Here is a 22,973-nt window from a genome sequence, read left to right on the forward strand (position 1 = left end):
GTTCAGCAGATAAGCATGACTTGAGTTTCACTGTGTTTCAGAATTTGTGCAGCAGTTGATAAGGGATTCATCTAAATTTGCCAATAAATTTAAGTTATATAATAATAATAATCCTTGCATTTGATACAATGTCTTATCACATCATTGAATTGTCTCAAAGCCCTTCACAGAATATACTTGTAAAGTGGATTGACTGTGTATTTTGTGGGTGAAATGCGGCAGTCAATTCCACACAGCAGTGTCCCACAAAAAGTCGTGGATTGAGTAACCAAATTGTTGTATTATTTTTTGGAGACATTATTACCGCTGGAAAGTGATCCACCAATCAACAACAACAACAAAATTACATTTGTATAACGGCTTTCACATCGGGAGGACGTCCCAAGGCACTGGACAGTCAGTGTTTCAGACCCGAGCTGGAAGTCGGGATTGGGGAGGATGGATGGCATGGGGGGAGCAGAGTGATCAAAAGCAGGGTGAAGAGGAGGGTCTTGAGATAGGTCTTGAAGAAGCCAAGGGAGCGGCGAGGCTGAGGGCTTGCAGGAAGGAGTTCCAGAGGGTGGGAGCTGTTTGGTAAACAAAGGAGTGTTTAGTAAGGAAACTTGTCTAAGTTTTTGTCCCAGCCGGGAATCGAACCTGGGTCCTCTCGCTTGTGAGCCGAGCACTAACCATTACACATGGCACTCAGGATGTTCAGAATGTTAAAACTTTGAGTATTCTAATTTTAGCAAATCATTCAGCACTTGTCAGAATTTCAACAGTTTGCCATTAGTCATTTTTGCATTCAGGGATTTACGTTATGGGTTCAAAATAGTCCAGCCTTTCTTTTGAGAGTCTGGAAGAAGAGATAGAGAGCTGAATATGTCATGTAAAGAAAGAGGTGCATTGGGAATGAATATAATAATATAATAATAATAATAATCCTTGCATTTGATATAGTGCTTTTCACGTCGGGAGGACGTCCCAAAGCGCTTCACAGAACACACTGTAAAGTGAATTGACTGTATATTTGTGGGCGAACGCGGCAGCCAATTGCGCACAGCAATGTCTCACAAACAGTCGTAGATTGAAAATGACCAATTTTTTATTGTTTTTGGTTTTGGAGGGATTATTATTAGGCTCTGTGTGGAGTAAGGAAACTTGCCCAAGGTTTCGCCCTGACCTGCCTGGAATAACCACTGAGCTACAGGACTCCACAAACCGGCGAGGAGGGTGTTTGAATAGTCCATGAAGGTTGGAAACCGAAAGTTGAAGTACATTTTCATGGTTATGCAGATAAGCTCTCAACCTGTCACCTCAATCTGGCAATCAGTTCCCGCTTTCAAAGCATATGCAGTAAAAAATGGTGACTCTTTTGCGGTTCCCATTCCTGAGATACATTGTCCATATAAATTGTATAAATTTTTATGTATCTATATTTAAACTCTGAAACATTGAATTCACCCGGGCAGAGCGAAACCATAGACAAGTTTCCTTCCGCCACACGCCTCTGTTTACCAGCAGGTAGTAGGAACCTGGTTGTTTGTCGATTGGCGGATCATTTACCGGGTATAATAATCCCTCATAAATAAATTGATTCCTCAATCCACGACTGTTTCTGGGACACTGCTGCGCGCAATTGGTTGCTGCATTTCGCCCACAATACACAGTCAATTCACTTTACAATATATTGTACTGAAACTCTGGTCCATGCCTTTGTCACCTCTCGGCTGGACTATTCAAACACCGTCCTCGCCGGTTTCCCATCCACTACCATCCATAAAATCCAACTCATTCAGAACTCTGCCGCCCGCATTCTCACCCGCACGAAACTCCGCTCCCCGATCACCCCAGTCCTGGCCAGACTGCACTGGCTGCCTATCCCAGAGAGGATCGATTTCGAGATCCTCACCCTTGTCTTCAAATCCCTCCACTCCTCTGCACCCCCCTACCTCTCTGACCTCCTCTCTCTTCAGCACAGTACGTGTTGCCTTCGTTCCTCCGGGTCTGGCCTCCTCCTTGTCCCCCGAGTCCTTCTCTCTACCCTCGGCGGCCGTGCCTTCAGCCACTATGCCCCGAGGCTCTGGAACTGCCTTCCTTACTCCCTTCGCCTCGCTCCCTCCCTTCCCATTTTCAGGTCTCTGCTGAAGACCTATCTTTGGTCACCTTCCCTCCCCTCCCCCGGCTCGGTCCCGGGATCCTAAACTATAAAGCGCTCTGAGACGCCGTCCAGCGTGGAGGGCGCTATATAAATCCAAGTTGTTATTGTTGTATATTCTGTGAAGCGCTTTGAGACATCTCAATGATGTGCAATAGCAAATGCAAGGATTATTCTTGTTGCTCACCATTATTCTGTTTCCCCATTGTTCATCGACTTCCTCAAAATGGTTGTAAAGCCTTTTCAACTGTGTGTACAGGAATGATTACAAGGCAGGGTTAACAAAGTAGAAAGAAAACTGCAGTCTAGAAATTTGAAATAAAGACAGAAATGCTTAAAGTCGACAGCATTTTTTTATATCAGTTTTCTTCAGCTCCCACCCACTGGTGTGGATGCTCAGCCAGCAGTATAAAGTACTTTGAGGCATCCTTCTGACATGAACGGCGCTATAGAAATGTAAATTGTATTGTATCTGAAAGAGAAATATGTTAATATTTTGGCACATTTGATGGAAGGTCAAGCTTGTAACCAATTTTTTGCTTTCAGGTGCCGATTGATTTTATTTTGCTTTTCTGGCATCTGTATTTTCGGATCTGTTTGTATTTTAGGATCTATTCCCAAACCTTTGTCAGATCAGTTTTTCCAAATAATTTTGTCCGACTTTCTCCCAAGGGACAAATCCTGCTGCATTGTCCTCTTTCAGCATGTATTCTTCATTCACTGCACGCCTTAGCTGGAGGATGGCAGGCTGAGTGCAACGTAATGTTCACAAGGCTATAAATGCAGAATCAATTGACGTAGGTCAGAAGATATATAGATGGTTTGGAAGTGAGGATATCATGTTTTGTTGGGAAAAGGAAATGAGATTAGAATTTTCTCCTGCTGTTTGCAATGTCAAAACATTACATTTCGAATAGATTATCTGTTCTAATAACACTTGCATTTATATAATGCCTTATCACGTCGTCTAAATGTCTTAAAGCACTTCACAAGGTTCCACTATGAAGTGTATTGACTGTGTATTTGTCGGGAAACTCAGCAGTAAATTTACTTAAAACAATATCCCACAACAGCCACCAAGTGAATACCAAAAGTGATTGTTGGCCAAGACACTGAGATAAAGAAACTCCCTTCATTTTTTGAATAGTGCCATGGGATCTTTTAACATCCAGACGGATGTGATGACATGAACAGGCAGCACAGGACCTCAGTTTGATATCTCCCAAGGCTTGGAGCTCTCACCGATTGGTTTGCCATACCTTTGGCTGCTATTTCCTCTTATGAAATATCACGTCTGCCAAAAATACCATCAATACCAGAAAATAGGTTTATTTATCAACATACAATGTTTATTCTTCAGTTCACAGAAGGTTAAGTGTGGGTCTAAGTGAATGTATTACATGAACCAATATAGCAGATTATTTAATATGTTAGAAAAGTGGCAGAATTGACTCGATCATCTGCATCTAATAAAGAAAGGTCTCTGCACCAACTAGACCTGGATGGTCAACCTTTCTCTCCACTCAAAGCGGAGCATTATCCATCCTGCTTTGAATTATGAAACCTTGCACCGGCAGACTGTGTATTCCATGATTTATGAGTTTCATTTGATGATAGTTCAAGAACCTTTATTCAGCAAGACAGATACTGTGCCCAGAAGAGAAATATGTGAACAGCTTTCTTATTTATTATTTATGATTTATTATTGACCAAAGGAAGAGAAAAATGTATATTTTCTTTATCTTGCCTTACAGAATCTGCGCTAACAGATTTAATGTTTTGCTGATGTGCTTTTATTATCTGATGCTCCACCTGTTTGTGCTCTATTTAAGATTAAAACTCATAAAACTCCCAGATACATATTGATCCATTTGCCACTCGTATGTAATTTGATAGTTGTGTGAGTCACAAAACAAGCAATATGCAAGAAACTAGGAAGGTGAAATTAGGAACAGAAGGTCATTGGCTCATCGAGCTCACTCAATACACACTGTTCCATGGCCTATGTACTCGATTTCAAGATCCTCTAACTCGTCCACTAATCCCTTCACATTCTGGCACTTCCCTATCTCCCTGACATGCTTTCTCTACCCACTGCCTCCACTCGGCTGGCTCTGGCCTCCTATTTGTCCTTCGTCCCCTCCGCTCCACTATCGGCAGCCACTATGCCCCGAAGGTTTAGAATTCTCTCCCCAATCCCTACGCGTTGTCCCCTCCTTCGCTTCTTTTAGATCACGACTGAAGACCTTTGTCTTTGACCATGGTTACAGTCACCTCCTCCCTCCCACCGGCTTGGTGTCAGCCCCTACTATCCATTCATCTCTTGCTTAAATCCTTCAACTTATTTCTTAGCTTTGGCTTTCTGGGACAGTACTTCCCTAATTTTTATTCTGAGAAGAAATGTACCCTTATGTCATTTGTTTTGTTCTTTTTTTTGCTCTAATTTTAAGGTCATGTCTTCTTGGCCATTCAGCTCCGTGATCCATTTTCATCTTGTATTACATGCAAAAATATTTTGCACTTTCTAGATGAATAATTCTACTGAGTCCATATTTCACAAGTAATCCACCTATAGTGTAATAATGCCTCCATTTGATACAGTGCTTTATCATATAGTCGAGATGTCTCAAAGCGCTTCACAGGATTTTACTGAGAAGTAAAATATAAAGGTAAACTATAAATCTGAATGAGTTGCTTCTAAAACTAGTCACCCTCGGCTTCCTTAATTTTCCTCTATGTGTTAATCTGTATTACACCAGGTGCGTGGGAACTCTGTAATGTATTGGTGAGAGCACTCGTCTTGAACCTGAGAGAACCTGGTTTCGGACTGGGCAGGTGAAACCCGAAGCAAGTTTCTTTACTCAACACGCCTGTTTACCTGGCAGTAAGTGGAAACCCAGTTGTTAATCAATTGGTGGGTCGCTTTCCGGGGTAATAAACACTTAAAAAAGGATTGGTCACTCAATCCATGACTGTTTGAGGGTGGACACTGCTGTACGCAATTTACTGTCGTGTTTCACCCACAAAATATACAAATTAATTCTGTGAAGCACTTTGGGGCGTCTCAACAATGTGATAAGGCTCTATATCAAATTAAAGGATTATTATTATTATATTATATTACACATGTGGAGGGAATTACAGGTTTAATTTTATAATTACTACCCAATAAAATAAATGGTGAATTATCTAATTAATAACCAATATTTTTCATTCTTTACATAGTTAAGAGCACTTGTAGTTCCCACTCTATACATAACAAATAATACAGTATACATATGGCTTACAATAAATCCCATCACCACTTGTTCTGTTTCCGTTTCTCCAACAATCCACTCATACATTTACCCAAGCGATTCCCTTCCTAGTTTTAAAACTTCAATTGCTTCCGCCTCCCTCAATTTATTTTGGTGGGAACAGATTGGGTCTCTTCACAGCTCAACGATCTAAGACATGTAACTATGCTCGTTGGCTTCTTTGAATTCTTTTCACTGCCTCTGTTGTTTTTTTCTGAGTATAGCAACCAATATTGGACAAAATACTTCAGATGTGGTGCCACTGGCATGTGATTGAGATTCAGTTTTCCTGCCCATCTGTGTGAATGTACTTGGAATCTCTTGCATTCTGGCTGCCTTTCCAGTCACCGCCAGACACTGGTGCTTTCAGATTTGTAGAATTTTCTTAAAATCCTTCAATAATAATAATAATCCTTGCATTTGATATATAGCGCCCTATCAGATCGTTCAGACGTCTCAAAGCGCTTCACAGAAAATCCTGTAAAGTGAATTGACTGTATATTTTTGGGGCAAACCACGGCAGCCAATTGCACACAGCAGTGTCCCACAAACAGTCGTGGATGAGTGACCAAATTATTATTGTTTTTTTTTCTTGAGGGATTATTATCAGGCGTGTGGAGTAAGGAAACTTGCCCAAGGTTTCCTCCTGCGCACAGCACTGATGACACAATAGGATAACATAATGTACCACAATAGCATAACAGGAGTATATTAAAATTTCTGTCATCCATTTGTCCTTGTGCCGCTCAGTGAATGGAAGATGCAGAATTGCCCCTCTCTAAAATGGGCACTTTACCCCAGTGATGTTATGAATGCAGATCACTGCCCTCACCGAACTGTCCTATCAATTATAAATCACTTTAACAAAGGTCAACTGGAAGGGGTCAATAACAGCAAATACATCCTTTCAGTATAAATGACAGGATAATGGAATTGTTCACTAAAATATATTTCCCTTTCGAGAATGAGAGTAATATATCTGCGTTGTTGAAAGTGCTATCCTCCCAAATTCTCATCAATTTGCTGGCTCTGAAATAGTCTTTTGTCTTGCGTCCCGTCATTTTCTTTTGTTACTTGGAGCGTTTAATTTGCAATAATTCTATTCATCACATCAGCCTGCCTGTACAAAACAATTTGTTTTCCAGTCACACCGTGGAGAAGATTCAAACGTGTTTGGAGAAACAATTAATTCAGTGAAGGTTATTCCAGTGACTGGTCTGTCTTTCTTCATCTGGCTTCTCCACGCATCATCGTGTCTGGATTCTCCAGCGTGTGTGGGGAAAACTGCTAATTGAAGAATAAGATGTAATATAAAAAAACAAATGGATTCTTATGCTATGATAAGCACATTTGTTCCCTGTAGTTCAAATTTATTCGGTATTCAAAAATCGTAAATATTTCCTGCAAAATAATCACACTTGGGTAGGCAGTGGTGGAATTTTTTTAAAATCAGTGAGGACACAAGACATAAATAAACCAATGAAAATGTTATTATCAATAATAATTGTATTAATAATTGCCTACTGTAAAAGTAGGCTAATTTGTTGGATCGCTCCTCCTTTTACAATATCTTTAGAGAATTACACTTTACGTGTCTTATGCTCCAAGTCATATTCCCAGATATGTAACTACATGTCAAATACAATCTGTGCGCAATTGGCCTCCGCGGTTTACCCACAAAATACACACAGTCAATCGACTTTACAGTATATTCTGTGAAGCGCTTTGAGACATGATAAGGCAACAACAACAAGATTACATTTGTATAGCACCTTTCATGTCAGGAGGATGTCCCAAGGCGCTGGCACTATATCAAATGCAAGGATTATTATTATTATTAAATACAGGAACTAAATCTGAGATGATGCACAATTCTGTTTTCATTAACAATCCACAATATTCTAAGAATAGGAAGTACGGAATAGATCATGGCGGAATATATATAATAATAATCCTTGAATTTGATATAGCACTTCTCACGTCTTCTCGACATCTCAAAGCGCTTCACAGAATAGACTGTAAAGTGAATTGACTGCATATTTGTTGGAATAGATCTGGATTTATCACACAATCACGACAAAAGTTCAGATTAAGAGGGTCGTTCAGTCCATCTGATCCCATTTGATTTCCAGAATACCAATTCTACTGTATTCGCAGCATCAAACTGGTTCTTAAATGAGTTTTGCATTCCGGCCTCTGTCGTGCTGCTTGGTAATCTGTTCCACCTGTTGATTATTTCATGTAAAGTGAGTATTTCCAGGTGTCTGATTTAATATTGGGAGCTGGGAAAACCATTGTGAATGATACGAGTGCAGAAAAAGCATCTCTGGATGTGATGAGTGCCTTTTGCTGGGAGCCCCATGTTTGTTATGTTACATGAACTATGTGCTGAGACAATCTTAAATCGAAACAGAGTTCCTGTTTGTTGCCGTGACATACATAGGATTTTCTGCACGAGTTACATTTTAAATTCAGAGGCAATTTCTCGGTCTTTGAGCTATTTACTGTTTTTTTCTGTTCCAGCACTTTTTCAACTTTGTGCTTCACAACGCAACTCATGTTTTGCAGAGAAAAGTGTTCACTAGAATCTTGTTGTAATGTATTTATAGTGCTATATTGTAGAATCATCTGATTACTTGTTGGGGTGTGGACTCCAATGTTTACTTTATTAATAATAGTAATAATAATCCTTACATTTGATATAGCACCTTATCATGTCTTCGAGACATCACAAAGTGCTTCACAGAATATACTGTAAAGTGAATTGACTGTATATTTTATGGGCAAAAAGCAGCAGCCAATTGTGCACAGCAGCGTCCACAAAGAATCATGGATTGATTGACCAAATTGTTCTTTCATTTTATTATTTATTTTTGAATGGATTATTACTCCCAGAAAGCAAACCGCCAATCGACTAACAACCAGGTTCCTACATACTGCCGGGTGAACAGAACTTTTGTAATTTTCATAAAATCCCACATGTGCGCAGAATGTCGGATAACTCATTTCAAAACACTCTCTGCAGTGGGCTGATAACCCAGAGTTTGGCTTCCAGTGCATACAAAGAATCTGAAGGAAACACAAGACACGAACAGCACTTTTGGAAACGTCAGAGCTTTCAGTGGAGAGGGTGGAAGAGGATAAAGGGAGAGAGGAACCACAGCTGTGTTACGCTTGCTTGACCCCAATGTTATAAAAATTTTGTGTCACATCAAATCCAAGGTGATGTTCTGCTTTAACGGTGGTTGAATATTTTCAGCCAATATGCCCTGAAGCTTTGTAAGTGGAAAGGAATGAATATTCTGAGGGAACAGGCGAGAATAAAGGAATTCTTTATTTCGACAGCGAAAGACCCGAGTCTTCGGCATGCATTTTTGAAAGATTCTGTAAAAGTAATCATTCTGTCAGCTTTGTCAAAGTGACAAATGTGGAAATGAAATAGAACTTGTGCAGTTCACATTATGCAAATTAAGGAGTCCTGTAGCTCAGTGGTTAGAGCACTCGCTTTGCAAGCGAGAGACCAGAGTTCAATTCCAGGCAGAGGGCGAAACCTTGGGCAAGTTTCCTTACTCCACACAGAGCCTAATAATAATCCCTCCAAAACAAAAAACAATAATAAATTGGTCATTTTCAATCTACGACTGTTTGTGGGACATTGCTGTGCGCAATTGGCTGCCGCGTTCGCCCACAAATATACAGTCAATTCACTTTACAGTATATTCTGTGAAGCGCTTTGAGACGTCTAGAAGACATGAAAAGCGCTATATCAAATGCAAGGATTATTATTATTATTAGGATGATTTGCAGTGGAACAAAAATCTGAGTTCGCCCACTGAATCTGAACAGTGATAGACTCCCACTCACCAAGGGGAGTTTATGTTACAAGAGCTACAGAATGTACAAATATAAACTTAGATGGAAAACATAGGGGGTTGCGGCAGATGATTTAAATGTCAATGCCAAAACCCGTCACTGACAGTGGGGAGTCAGATCGGAAGATTATATCTCCTGGATAATCTGTCACAAGGCCATGCAAACATCCCCTGGAGGCTCTCATTACTTTATTATACCACTTGGGTATTCTAATGGTTTATTCTAAATATTTTTTTTCTGCTGCATCTCTTTAGCTTAGTTGGCCTCAGATAATCATTAAATAATACTTAGATTTGATATCGTGCCTCATGGCTTTAAAATGTCTCAAAACATTACATACAGTGAATCACTTAGAACTGTAGTGACTGTTACAAGTCGATTGGTGGATTGCTTTTCCGGGGATACTAATCTCTAAAAAAAAATTAATAATTTGGTCACTCAATCCACGACTGTTTGTATGACACTGCTGTGCACAATTGGCGGCCGCATTTCTCCCACAAATACACAGTCAATTCACTTTACAGTATATTCTGTGAATCGCTTTGAGATGCCTAGAAGATGTGAAAAGCGCTTTATCAAATGCAAGGATTATTATTATTGTTATTCTCTAATGGAGCCTATCTACAGAGGGGATCTATCAGAAACTACATGAAAACAACTGAAGCAAATGGTTGCTGAGTTGCACTTTGACATTTCCAACCAGCCTCCAGGCAGAAGAAATGCTTTCTTTCATTCAAAGGCCTCGCGCCTTACAATGAGATTCTGCAGCAATTTGTAACAATATTCCCGGTCACATTGTTGGCCAGAGTATTTTGACATTTCAGCAACATTCCTAACTTCATTATTGTCAGACAAGTCTCATCATGGTCAATACAAAAAACAACTACAAAGCAATTGGATTAGTCTGTGAAGAGGTCACATCCTGCATAATGGAGCCCTGTAGCGTATTGGTTAGAGCACTACCCTCACAAGCGAGAGGACCCAGGTTTGATTCCCGGGCAGGGCGAAATCTTCCATAATCCACACTCTTATTTACCTAGGACTAAGTAGGAACCCGGTTGTTAGTCGATTGGTAGATCGCTTTTCCAGGGGACATAATCCCTTAAACAAAAATTGGTCACTCAATCCACAACTGTGGGACACTGCTGTGCGCAATTGTCTGCTGGGTTTCTCGAAAAATATGTTCCTATTATCTTCAATTAGTTGGTGACCAAAATCCTATTCTCCACCGTCCACCACCTCCTCCGTGCACCCCCTCAAGCACCCTCAATCGTCACATCTAATGCAAGTGCGAAGAGGTCATGGACTTCCTCTAAAATTGACAACATCCACCTGGCAGCTTCATCCCTCTGCCCCGTGTCGCCTACCACCACCCCCGTTCCGTCTCCCTCACCCAACCCGCCCTCAGCTCCTACCACGGCCCCCATCCTACATTCATTTGCCCCCATCTCTCTTTCCTCCCTCTCATCCACCATCCCACAATGAAATCCACCACCTGCTGCCTCAACCTCGCCCCACCCAACCTCGGCCACTATCTCAAACAGCGCTCATGAAAGTCACAAACGATATCCTCTCTATCTGTGATCAGGGCTCCCTCTGCCTTCTCGTCCTCCTGGACCTCTCTGCCGCGTTCGACACAGTCAGATCACACCATCCTCCTCCACCGCCTGTCCTCCTCATCCACCTCAGTGGGACTGCACTCACGTGGTTCAAGTCCTACCCACAAACCGCCAGTACTACATTTCTGCAAATGGCTTTTCTTCGCGCTTCACCCAGTTACCTGCGAGGGACCCCAAGGATCCATCCTTGGCCCCCTCCTCTTCCTCATCGATATGCAAGTTTAGGCGTCAGGTTCGATCCCCAGTTATCCTTCCTCCCCCACATCCAGGCCCTGACCAGCACCGCTTTCTGTCACCTCCACCACATTGCCCGTCTCCGACAACACTTCATCCCAAAGGCTGCCGAAATCTTTGTCCATGCCTTTGTCACCTCTTGGCTGGACTACTCTAACTCCCTCCTCGTCGTCTCCCCTCTTCCACTATTCACAAAATTCAGCTCATTCAAAACTCTACCACCCACATTCTCACCCGCACCAAACTCACAGGTAACTGGGTGGAAGCGCGAAGAAAAGTCATTTGCTGCCACTATGCCCCGAAATTTTGGAATTCCGTCCCTCAACCCCTTCGCCTCGCCCCCTCTTTCCCCATCTTCAGGTCACGCCTGAAGACCTTCCTCTTCGACCGCGCCTGTGGTCACCTTCCCCCTATCTCTGCTTTGGACTCCGCCATTGTTAAGTTCTCCGAGACGCCGCCTGGCGTGGAGGGGGCTATATAAATGCAAGTCGTCGTTGTTGTTGGCCATTACATGGAAGTGAGAATGTCTTCACATTCTCATTGCAACCCTTGCAAAAAGTTGATCACCCATTTGCATTTGCAGACATGAGCAGAGGAAACTAATGTAATTCACACATTTTCTTATATAAATTTAAAATGTCAAATTTTGGAACTAGAATAGTTTTAAATTGAGATGTTGTCATTATACTAGGGCTGTCGAAGAAGGGGAAGAGGGGTATTCTTTACAGGTCAGTATAATTAGCTTCCGATTGTTCCTCACTCGGATTTCTTGGAATCCCAATAGAAAATGCTGCAAAGTTAGGCCCACTCTTACAAGAAGAGTGGGTCTAACTATGCAGCATTTTCTGTTTTATTAAAATGAGTCATATACAAAGGAACATCCTGCTTGAATTGACCATCTAACGGCTTGACCATCAAACATCAGCATTGAACTGTGCTTTGAATTGTCAATATGCATCACTTTATAACTTTACAGTATATTGTGTGAAGTGCTTTGAGACGTCTAGAAGACGTGAAAAGCACTGTATCAAATGCAAGGATTATTATAATACCAGTGACAATAAGGTGCTTGACATTCAGAAGGTCTCCCAAACATACATCAGTAGGTCACATACAAACACTTCAATAAATCCTTGAGAATCGAGGTGTTGTTGCTTTTACAAATTAGACTCATGCTATTTTGTGCAACTCTTTCTTTGTAGAAAGAAGCCATATGACGTTTTTCATCTGCATTTTTAACTTGTGTAGTCTAGGCTAACCCTCTAATGCAGTACTGGGGGTGTGCTGCACTATTGGAAGACCCGTCCTTCGAACGAGACATTAAACAAGGCTTCGTCTGCCTGTTCAGGTGGACATTAAAGATGCCATGGCATTATTCGAAAAGAGAAAGGATGGAGTTCCAGAGCCTGGGGGCTGAGAGGCTGAAGGCCCGACCACCAATGGTAGGGCGGTTGGGGCGGGGGACGTGGAGCAGACCGGAGCCAGAAGAACGGAGGGTACGGGCAGGTAGGTAGGGGGAATAGTAGGTTGGAGAGGTAGGAGGGAGCAAGGCCGTGAATGGCCTTGTAGGTGAGGATGAGGATCTTGAAATCAATCCTCTGGGGGATGGGGAGCCAGTGGAGGCGAGCGAGGGTGGGAGTGATGTGGTCCCGAAGCCTGGTGCGGGACAGTACACGAGCTGCAGAGTTCTGAATGACCTGCAGCTTGTGGAGGGAGGGCCGGGAAGGCCGGCGAGGAGAGAGTTCCCATAGTCCAGCCTTGAGGTGATAAAGGCGTGAACCAGGGTTTCAGCAGCGTGAGGGGTGAGGTAGTGCCGTAGTCTGGCGATATTCCGGAGGTGATGGAAGGCGGTGCCAGTTGTGGTGCGGATGTGAGGGAGAAAGGACAGCTCAGGGTCGAACAAAACGCCGAGGTTCCTGACTGGCTTTGAGAGGTGGAGAGTACAGCCTTGGATGCTGATGGTGTCAGCGCCTGAGGTGCGGAGGCGCTGACGTGAGCCAATCAGGAGGGCCTCGGTTTTTCGCACGTTGAGCTGAAGAAAGTTGTCTCTCGTCCAGACAGTGGACAGTGTCCTGGCCAACAATCCTCAAAATAGAAATTGGTCTATTGGCATATGAATAATTAATGATAATCCTTATATTTACTAAGGCTGTTTGGACTGACACCTGAGATTTTCGGATCAGTTTCTTTGTTGCTCTGGATCAACAGAGTCCCAGCAGAATTTGGGATTCACACTAAAGAATCCTTTGTAGAGCATTCAGTCGTCTCCATTTTACTCAAATAACCCTCAATCTCAATCCTCTTCCTGCGTAGATATTTATCCATCTGAAAGATTATACCTTCTCAACATCATCTGCTTCCACTGGGAATCTGTTCCATCTAGGCACAGCGCAGACCATTAGAGGAGGTTATTTCTCATTGTATCTGCTTACCAACATGTCATGTATTCCACTGGCAACATGTCCAGCTGGTAGTACAAAGCTGGTTATATGTTCTTAAATAAATAAAGTGCAATCTGAACACTGAAAATGTTGCTGTCATATCAAAATGTTCAGAAGCTTTGGGTCTGACGACACAGATGATTATTTTGAAGATGGATAGTGAATGCCAATGTTAAGATTTAATGTATGTCAGCCGTGATATTAGCTGTGTCAGGTGGTCTAAGAACACTCTGAAAGATCAGTTGTCAGCCATTTCCTTTGAAATACAGCAAAGTTCATTTGGCTTTGTATCCACTAATGGCTTCTCCAGCTCTCGCACCATCACTTGGGGTGTTCCTCAGGACTCTGTCCTTTGTCCTCCTTTTTATACAATATTTACATGCTCCCACTTGGTGATATCATCTGCAGGGTGTGGTTAACTTCCACATGTATGCGGATGACACCCAACTCTTATCTCTCTGCCTCCACCCCCGAATCCAGGACCACTGCTGTCCTAACGGAGTGTCTATCAGATATCAAGTCCTGGATGAGAGCCAATTTTCTCCAGTTGAATGTTGACAAGAATGAGGTGCTCCTGCTTGGTTCCCATCAGCGCCTCCTCCCCTCAGGCACTGACAGCATCACTATTCATGGATCCACACTCCCCCTCACCGAGCCAATACAGAACCTTATTTGACCCTCAACTGTCTTTCAAACCGCACATCTGTGCCATGACCGATTCAGTCTCCCACCACCTCCGCAATATTGCCTGCCTCCACCATTATGTCTCCCCTCAGTCCTCCGAGACACATTCATCACATCCAGACTTGACTATGCTAACTCCCTGCTCGCCAGACTTCCCAACTATTCCTTCCACAAGCTGCAGATTATTCGGAATTTTGCAGCTCGAGTCCTCTCCCATACCAAGCTCCATGAACCGAGTTGTCGGTGTTGCAAGGTATTGTCTTTGTTGGGATGGTTTGACATGCAAAAGGCTAATTGTGTTAAATGTGAATTATATATATATAATATATATAATAATGCTTGCATTTGATATAGTGCCTTATCACATCTTCAAGATGTTATCATAGACCTTGTCTAGAAACCTGGAATTAGCTTGTGGATTGTGGCCTTTGATTGCCGTTTAGTGATGTAATAGCTTTTTGATAAACAAAAGTTTAAGAGTTTCAGATTTTGTTTCAGATTTCCACCATCTGCAGTATTTTGTGTTTTGTAAAAGCTTAAGAGTAGCCAGTAATGACAGTCATGATCCCCAAGCTAACAATCCATTGCCCACCTTCACAGACCCCAATGAGAACTGCCTTGATGGTTCTGCCTTCTGAAGATTCAGTGTAATGAATAGTGAACGCACCATTACATTGACTCTACTGATGCTGCGTTCAGTTTAGAAAATACAAGCTCAAAGTTGTCCGAGGCTATTTGTGTCTGGAATTTTCCTTTTTGCTTTGTGACTCATCTGCAGCAAAGGTTTGTATGCTTGCATGCACTAAATAATACTGATCATTCTGAACAGTCCAGAATTTGACTCCACAGTATATGTATGTATTTGTGTTAAACATCAGTCTTATATGAAAACTATTTGGCAGAGAGCATACAATTTTATACTTTACTGCCAAAACTCATTAAAGTACGTGGATTTGTATATTGTACAAGAAATGATCATTGTATTCTGGGCAGTGTCTTCAGTGTCAGTCCAGCTCAGTCGGTGTATGTCTGAGCTCAGTGAAGTCCTATAGCTCAGTGGTTAGAGCAACAACAACAACAACAAGATTACATTTATAGAGCGCCTTTCACGTCAGGAGGACGTCCCAAGGCGCTGCACAGTTGGGTCATGACCCGAGCAGGGGGGAAATGGTCAGGGTGAGGGGAGGGAAGGGAGGGAGCGAGGAGGGGGGAAATGGTCAGGGTGAGGGGAGGGAAGGGAGGGAGAGAGGAGGGGGGAAATGGTCAGGGTGAGGGGAGGGAAGGGAGGGAGCGAGGAGGGGGTAGAGAGTCGAGAGGGGAGCTGAAGGCACGGTCAAAGAGAAAGGTTTTGAGACCGGCCTTGAAGGAGGAAAGGGAGGAAGCGGCGAAGGCACTGGGGGATGGAGTTCCAGAGCCTCGGGCTGAGAGGCTGAAGGCCCGACCACCGATAGTAGGGCGGTTGGGGCGGGGGACGTGGAGCAGACCGGAGCCAGAGGAACGGAGGGTACGGGCAGGTAGGTAGGGGGATAGTAGGTTGGAGAGGTAGGAGGGAGCGAGGCCGTGAATGGCCTTGTAGGTGAGGATGAGGATCTTGAAATCAATCCTCTGGGGGATGGGGAGCCAGTGGAGGCGAGCGAGGGCGAGGGTGGGAGTGATGTGGTCCCGAAGCCTGGTGCGGGACAGTACACGAGCTGCAGAGTTCTGAATGACCTGCAGCTTGTGGAGGGAGGTGCCGGGAAGGCCGGCGAGGAGAGAGTTCCCATAGTCCAGCCTTGAGGTGACAAAGGCGTGAACCAGGGTTTCAGCAGCGTGAGGGGTGAGGTAGTGCCGTAGTCTGGCGATATTCCGGAGGTGATGGAAGGCGGTGCCAGTTGTGGTGCGGATGTGAGGGAGAAAGGACAGCTCAGGGTCGAACAAAACGCCGAGGTTCCTGACTGGCTTTGAGAGGTGGAGAGTGCAGCCTTGGATGCTGATGGTGTCAGCGCCTGAGCAAGCGAGAGACCTGGGTTCGGTTCCCAGCAGGGCGAAACCTTGGGCAAGTTTCCTTACGCCACACGCCTGATAATAATCCCTCAAGAAAAAAAAATAATAATAATTTGGTCACTCAATCCACGACTGTTTGTGAGTCACTGCTGCGTTTCGCATTCACAAATAATAATAATAATCCTTGCATTTGATATAGTGCTTTTCACGTCGGGAGGACGTCCCAAAGCGCTTCACAGAATATACTGTAAAGTGAATTGACTGTATATTTGTGGGCGAACGTGGCAGCCAATTGCGCACAGCAATGTCCCACAAACCGTCGTAGATTGAAAATGACCAATTTATTATTGTTTTTGGTTTTGGAGGGATTATTATTAGGCTCTGTGTGGAGTAAGGAAACTTGCCCAAGGTTTCGCCCTCTGCCTGGAATTGGACTCAGGAATATACAGTCAATTCACTTTACACTATATTCTCTGAAGCGCTTTGAGACGTCTAGAAGACGTGAAAAGCGCTATATCAAATGCAAGGATTATTATTATTATATATTTATATATGTCAGCCTGACTCAGTCGGTGTCTGTCAGTCTGGCTCAGTCAGTGTATGTCAGCATGGCTCAGTTGGTGTATGTCAGCCTGGCTCAGTTGGTGTATGTCAGTCTAGCTCAGTCGGTGTATGTCAGCCTGGCTCAGTTGGTGTATGTCAGCCTGGCTCAGTTGGTGTATGTCAGTCTAGCTCAGTCGGTGTATGTCAGCATGGCTCAGTCGGTGTCTGTCAGCCTGGCTCAGTTGGTGTATGTCAGTCTAGCTCAGTCGGTGTATGTCAGCCTGGCTCAGTCGGTGTATGTCAGCCTGGCTCAGTCGGTGTATGTCAGCCTGGCTCAGTTGGTGTATGTCAGCCTGGCTCAGTCGGTGTATGTCAGCCTGGCTCAGTCGGTGTATGTCAGCCTGGCTCAGTTGGTGTATAATAATAATAATAATAATAATCCTTGCATTTGATATAGCGCTTTTCACGTCGGGAGGACGTCCCAAAGCGCTTCACAGAACACACTGTAAAGTGAATTGACTGTATATTTGTGGGCGAACGCGGCAGCCAATTGCGCACAGCAATGTCCCACAAACAGTCGTAGATTGAAAATGACCAATTTAATTATTGTTTTTAGTTTTGGAGGGATTATTATTAGGCTCTGTGTGGAGTAAGGAAACTTGCCCAAGGTTTCACCCTCTGCCTGGAATTGAACTCTGGTCTCTCACTTGCAAAGCGAGTGCTCTAACCACTGAGCTACAGGTCTCCATCTTGGTGTATGTCAGCCTGGCTCAGTCGGTGTCTGTCAGCCTGGCTCAGTCGGTGTATGTCAGCCTGGCTCAGTTAGTGTATGTCAGCATGGCTCAGTCGGTGTATGTCAGCCTGGCTCAGTTGATGTATGTCAGTCTAGCTCAGTCGATGTACGTCAGCCTGGCTCAGTCGGTGTATGTCAACCTAGCTCAGTTTTTTGGATGCATCTTAAAATTTGCAATTTGTGTTATAGCCTCTAGCAGACATGGTTTCCAAACCACCAAATTATTATTCCAGTTTCCTGTGGAGGTATTGTTCGTGTATTTTCTGGAAGAACACTAATGCAGTCAATAATGTCAGATTTGGCTGACAGCCAGCAGAGAACTGAAGTGTCACTTGTGCTTTCCATTTTCACACGATTCCACAGTGTTCAACAAATCCCTTATCTGAAATTCAAAACATGAAATTTAAGATGCGTGTCTAATTATCACAAGAGCTCAATATCCCAGCAAAGGAATTCTAATCTCACTGACCTAAAATACACAGCGTCAGTATCTATCAAGATAAAAGTATATTGAGTATGTGTCTGTGGAGGAAGGAAAATTCACTTCTGTGCTTCGTAGATAGACAAGCAGCCAAACCAAAGCTGTGGCAGAGAAACACGAACCGACACACTGTATTGATCTACGGCTGAGTTAAGAATACGACTACATGGGCGATGAATCTGCCTCCCATCCAGAAGGTTACAAGTTGGAGGATCGCAGCCTGCCTCTGTATCCAAACCAAACTGAGCATCCCAACAACACATGGAAATTCAAAGATAGCTTGTTTGAATGGAATGAATGTGCGCTCTCTCCCTGGAGGGACGCATCCTGTTTACCTAATTCTGGAAAATATTAGGAGCAGCCTAGCTCAGTTTTTTTCAATGCAAGGGCCAGGATTTGGGGACCCCAGAGTGTACTCCTCTCCTGGAGTCTGACCACATAAAACCGCTTAGTTTGCCATTGATATCTCTGTCTGGAGAGCTTTCCCACTGCTTGTCCAGCAAGGATCACTCTACCCATTACGCTTTGGCTTGCAGGGTTAACAGGAGCAAGTAGAAATGAAGAATACAAATGCTGTAATTCTGAAGTAAATTCAGAAACCTCTCCACAGAAGGTCAATCAGCATTTAAAAACGAGACATTTCAAGTGTGACCTTTCGTCAGAGCAGATGAAAGAAATGTTGACTTCTTTCTCTTTCAAGGGCTGATTATTCTAATAATCATAATAATGATTATTATTATTATTATTATTATTATTAAGGATTATTATTATTATTATTCTGCTTTGGATTTCAAGCATTTTCTGGCTTTTATTTTTATAAACAGCATGTTTGTCAGACGTTGAAACCACACTGTAGCTATTAAAATATATCGCTCTACCCCGCCCCCCGCCCCGCACCCCACCCCACCCCCACCCCCACACACACACCAAGGAGGAAAACACTTGCCCCTTCCCCACTATAATTTCAAAGAAATGTTGAGGTTTTCTCCTTGGTTTATATTCCCACCTCATCCAAATTTACCTCGAAATTCAGATAAATTGACTTCTCAGCTTTGTTGTTTGTAAGATCCAGTTGGTGCAAATTAACTGTCGTGTTTGCTTCCAGAACAGCATTTGCTTCATGGTTAATTAATCTCAGTGCTAAGAAAAGCACTTTGAGGTTTCCTTTCTTTGAAAGGTGCTTTATAAACGTGTGTGGTGGGACTGCTTTTGTCAGCAGCTTTGGTTTTGGAGGCAGAGGTGTAGTATAAATGAAAGCAATGTTAGCTTCGGAAGGGATTCATTCCACCTCCCGAGGACATCTTTTTGCCTCTCGAGGCAACAGCAGAAGAGATGGCAGGGGAGATAGTGCAGTCTTCTGCCTCTAAATGCACTGGCCCCCTTGAATTCCTGCATGGGGGTCAGTCCCTTTGGTTTCCACAATGGTACAGAGCTATCTTCTTGGGCACTGGAAAGCATTGCCAAGGCATGGACTCAACTTGGCAAGTTGATGCTACCTTTGATTTTGTTCTGCACTGTGAATGTGCTTGATCGTGTTCCCACCTGATATTCACATCAGGACGCTGCAATTGGTCTCATCACCTCGGTGCTAAAGAGTGGAAACATCAGCCAAGGATCCAGTTTCTGATCACTATCCAGTACTAGAAAATATGAAAGACCGATGAGATTTTTAACCAACAGTCTGCCTTGCCTACATTTACTGTTCTGAAGAATAGCTGCTTGAGTGAGGTAACAGAGAGCTGTTTTTAATCATGAACCATATCCAGAAAGAATCAACATTTTCAGGAGAGAGGGGAAAAATTGGTAAGATTACTTGCCTGTATGGAGAGAGAGATGTGCACTGATTCTTTCGGTGACGCAATCGACCCCGTTCACAGTTAAAAAGAATATTAAATGTTTCTTTAAAAATTCAATAGATAGTTGAAAAGCAGCTGGGGAGTCATTCATGCTGAAACAAACAACCCGCTTGGGGCACATAAACATTGCTTGCAGGCCAGTACTCAGCTCTGAAATGGAGTTCATCAGCCTTTGTATTTTCTGCGCCTTGGGACATCCTCCCGACGTGAAAGGCGCTCTATAAATGGAATCTTGTTGTTGTTGTTGTTCTGCACGGAATTCGTACTTGTTCAGTAAGGTAAAGGTTGAAGTAGCAAAGGTTCAGAGTATCTTCAGCGGCATAAACAGTACAAACTAGTCCGGTAGCATAATGGTTAGAGCACTCGCCTCGCAAGCGAGAGCACCCGGGTTTGATTCTCAAGGTGGGGGGGAAATAGGCAAGTTTCCTTACTCCACAGCTCTGTTTACTGCGAGACGGTCCGGGGGCTAGAGGAGAAGCCGTTTGTGGAGATGAAGTGCAGGCGGTGTGAGAGGTACAATCTGAACCAGTCAAGGACAGAGCCATGAAGGTTGAGGTGAGAGGAGAGGCGGTGGAGCCTTTCTAAAAAGCTTTTTGAGCACAGAATTCACAGTTAAATTCACACTTTCGTCCACACAGAGATACTTTGTTCTCTGGTTTCAACTATTTATTGGCATAGTGCTAGTGCATAGTCTATTATGGAGTGGAGTCCTGTATCTTAGTGGTTGAGCACTAGTCTTGCAAGTGAGAGATCTGGGTTCGATTCCCGGCAGGGTGAAACCTTGGACAAGTTTCCTTACTCTACATGCTTGAGATGGCTCTGTCCTTAACTGGTTCAGATTGTACCTCTCACACCGCCCGCGCTTCATCTCCGCAAACAGCTTTTCCTCTAGTCCCCAGACTGTCTTGTGTGCCGTTCCTCAGGGCTCTGTTCTTGGTCCCCTCCTCTTCAATATCTATATGCTCCCTCTTGGTGACATCATCCGCAGACATGGGGTCCACTTCCACATGTATGTGGATGACACCCAACTCCACCCTTGACTCCAGGATCACTGCTGTGCTGACAGAATGTCTGTCTGACATCAAGTCCTGGATGAGAGCTAGCTTTCTTCAGTTGAATATCAACAAGACCGAGGCTCTCCTGATTGACTCCTGTCAGCGCCTCCTCATCTCAGGCGCTGACAGCATCACCATCCATTGTTGTATAGTCCACCTCACTGAGCCAGTCCGAAACCTTGGGGTCTTGTTTGACTCTCAACTATCCTTTCTACCCCACATCTGCACCATGACCCGCTCTACCTTCCCCCACCTCCGCAATGTCACCCAGCTCCGCCACTGTCTCACACCTCAGGCCACCAAAACCCTCATACATGCTTTCATTACATCGAGGCTCGGCTATGCAAACTCATTGCTTGTCGGCCTCCCCCACTCCTCCCTCCACAGGCTGCAGATCATCCAGAACTCTGAAGCTCGTGTCCTCTCCCACGCCAGGCTCCGTGACCCTATCACCCCCATCCTTGCCCAACTTCACTGGCTTCCCATCACACAGAGGATACAGTTCAAGATCCTGCTCCTCACCTTCAAAGCCCTCCATGGTCTTCCTCCCCCGTATCTCTGCGAACTCCTAACCCCCTACCATCCTGTTCGTTCCCTCCACTCAACGGGCTCCGGCCTGCTTCACGTCCCCCGTCTTGCTCGCCCCACTATTGGGGCGTGCAGGCCTTCTGTCACTCTGCACCCACCCATCTCCCAGTCCCTCCGCCTCGCCCCCTCCCTTGCCACCTTCAAGAACCATCTCAAGACCCTCTTCTTCGACCATGCTTTCAATCTCCCTGCTTCACCCCCTGCCTTCCCCCACCCCGAACCCCCAGCTCAAGTCCGTATCTCTGTCTGTCCAGCGCCTTTAGACATCCTCCCGATGTGAAAGGCACTTTACAATGTAATTTGGTTGTTGTTGTAACAACAGATAAAGTGTAGCAACTGTGACTTGTGCCTTGCTGTGTGCAATAAATTGGCTCATTTGCAGACTGCAAGACTTTGTCAGTCAAATATTTATGGAGTACAAAATGTTTGCTGTGGTAAACTTGACGACTAGTTCTATTACTAGATGACAGATTTTCCATCAACTTTTGGAATTAAATAAACTCACTTTATCAGGTTCAGCATCTGTCTATTTAATCTCCTGCAGCACCAATGCCTTGACCGCTCCCTCCGCTCTGCAAATTCCGGCCTGCTCCAATCCCCCTGTAGGGAAACTTTACTTTTATTTGGTGATGAAATAATCCGCGCAATTTGGATGTTCAAAATTGTTTCCTTTATGATAGTTCCACAGTCAGTAATTACACAAAAAGCAATAATAATAATAATAATAATCCTTGCATTTGATATAGCGTTTTTCACATCTTCTAGATGTCTCAAAGCGCTTCACAGAATAGACCGTAAAATGAATTGACTGTATATTTGTGGGCGAAATGAGGCAGCCAATTACGCACAGCAGCGTCCCACAAACAGTTGTGGATGAGTGACCAAATTGTTATTGAATTTTTTTCTTGAGGGATTATTATCAGGCTTGATAATGGGAGCAACCAGGTATTGATCAGTATTACCTATCCCTGGGAGAGAAGCAGGCATCGGAGTCATTCGATCTGCATCTCCTTGATGTTCACTAACCCTCATCCCATACCCACCCACTGCTTTCTGCCATCAGCAGGTGAGCCTTCAGCAGCTTTCCTCTGGAGCTCTCTTCCCCAAATCCCTTTCCTCTCAACTTTCAAATCATGCCTCAAGACCTACCACTTTGACTGCGCTTTCCACCATCAATTCTTCCCAGCTCAGGCTGCTACTCAGTAAAGTGCTCTGAGATGTTCTCTTACACTGATGGATTTAAAGATCAAGCACCACCGCAGCACTGGAGTGTCAGCCTCGCTTATGACCCCAAAGTCCCAACATGGGGCATGAACCCACACCTTTTGTCTCAGAGGCAAGAATGCTACCAACTGAGCCAGGCTGACATTGTTTACTGCTTCTTGTTCTA

At 44.0% G+C, this 22,973-nt stretch overlaps 1 protein-coding gene across 3 annotated transcripts in view; it reads left to right on the forward strand.

Annotated features, from left to right (window-relative positions):
* Nucleotides 1-22,973, forward strand: part of stk3 (serine/threonine kinase 3 (STE20 homolog, yeast)) — a 232,900-nt gene that overhangs the window by 204,208 nt on the left and 5,719 nt on the right. Inside the window, exon 12 of one of the 3 annotated variants that reach the window (XM_007895085.2) lies at nucleotides 4,897-4,964. The exons of the other annotated variants lie outside the window; for them this stretch is intronic. Within the exon in view, the coding sequence (XP_007893276.1) occupies nucleotides 4,897-4,926 (30 nt within the window). The 3' untranslated portion in view covers nucleotides 4,927-4,964. Of the gene's footprint in view, nucleotides 1-4,896; nucleotides 4,965-22,973 lie in introns of those variants that run through there. 3 annotated transcript variants of the gene reach the window in all.

This window comes from Callorhinchus milii, unplaced genomic scaffold (genome assembly GCF_018977255.1).
Source record: "Callorhinchus milii isolate IMCB2004 unplaced genomic scaffold, IMCB_Cmil_1.0 Scaffold2, whole genome shotgun sequence".
Lineage (NCBI taxonomy): Eukaryota > Metazoa > Chordata > Chondrichthyes > Chimaeriformes > Callorhinchidae > Callorhinchus > Callorhinchus milii.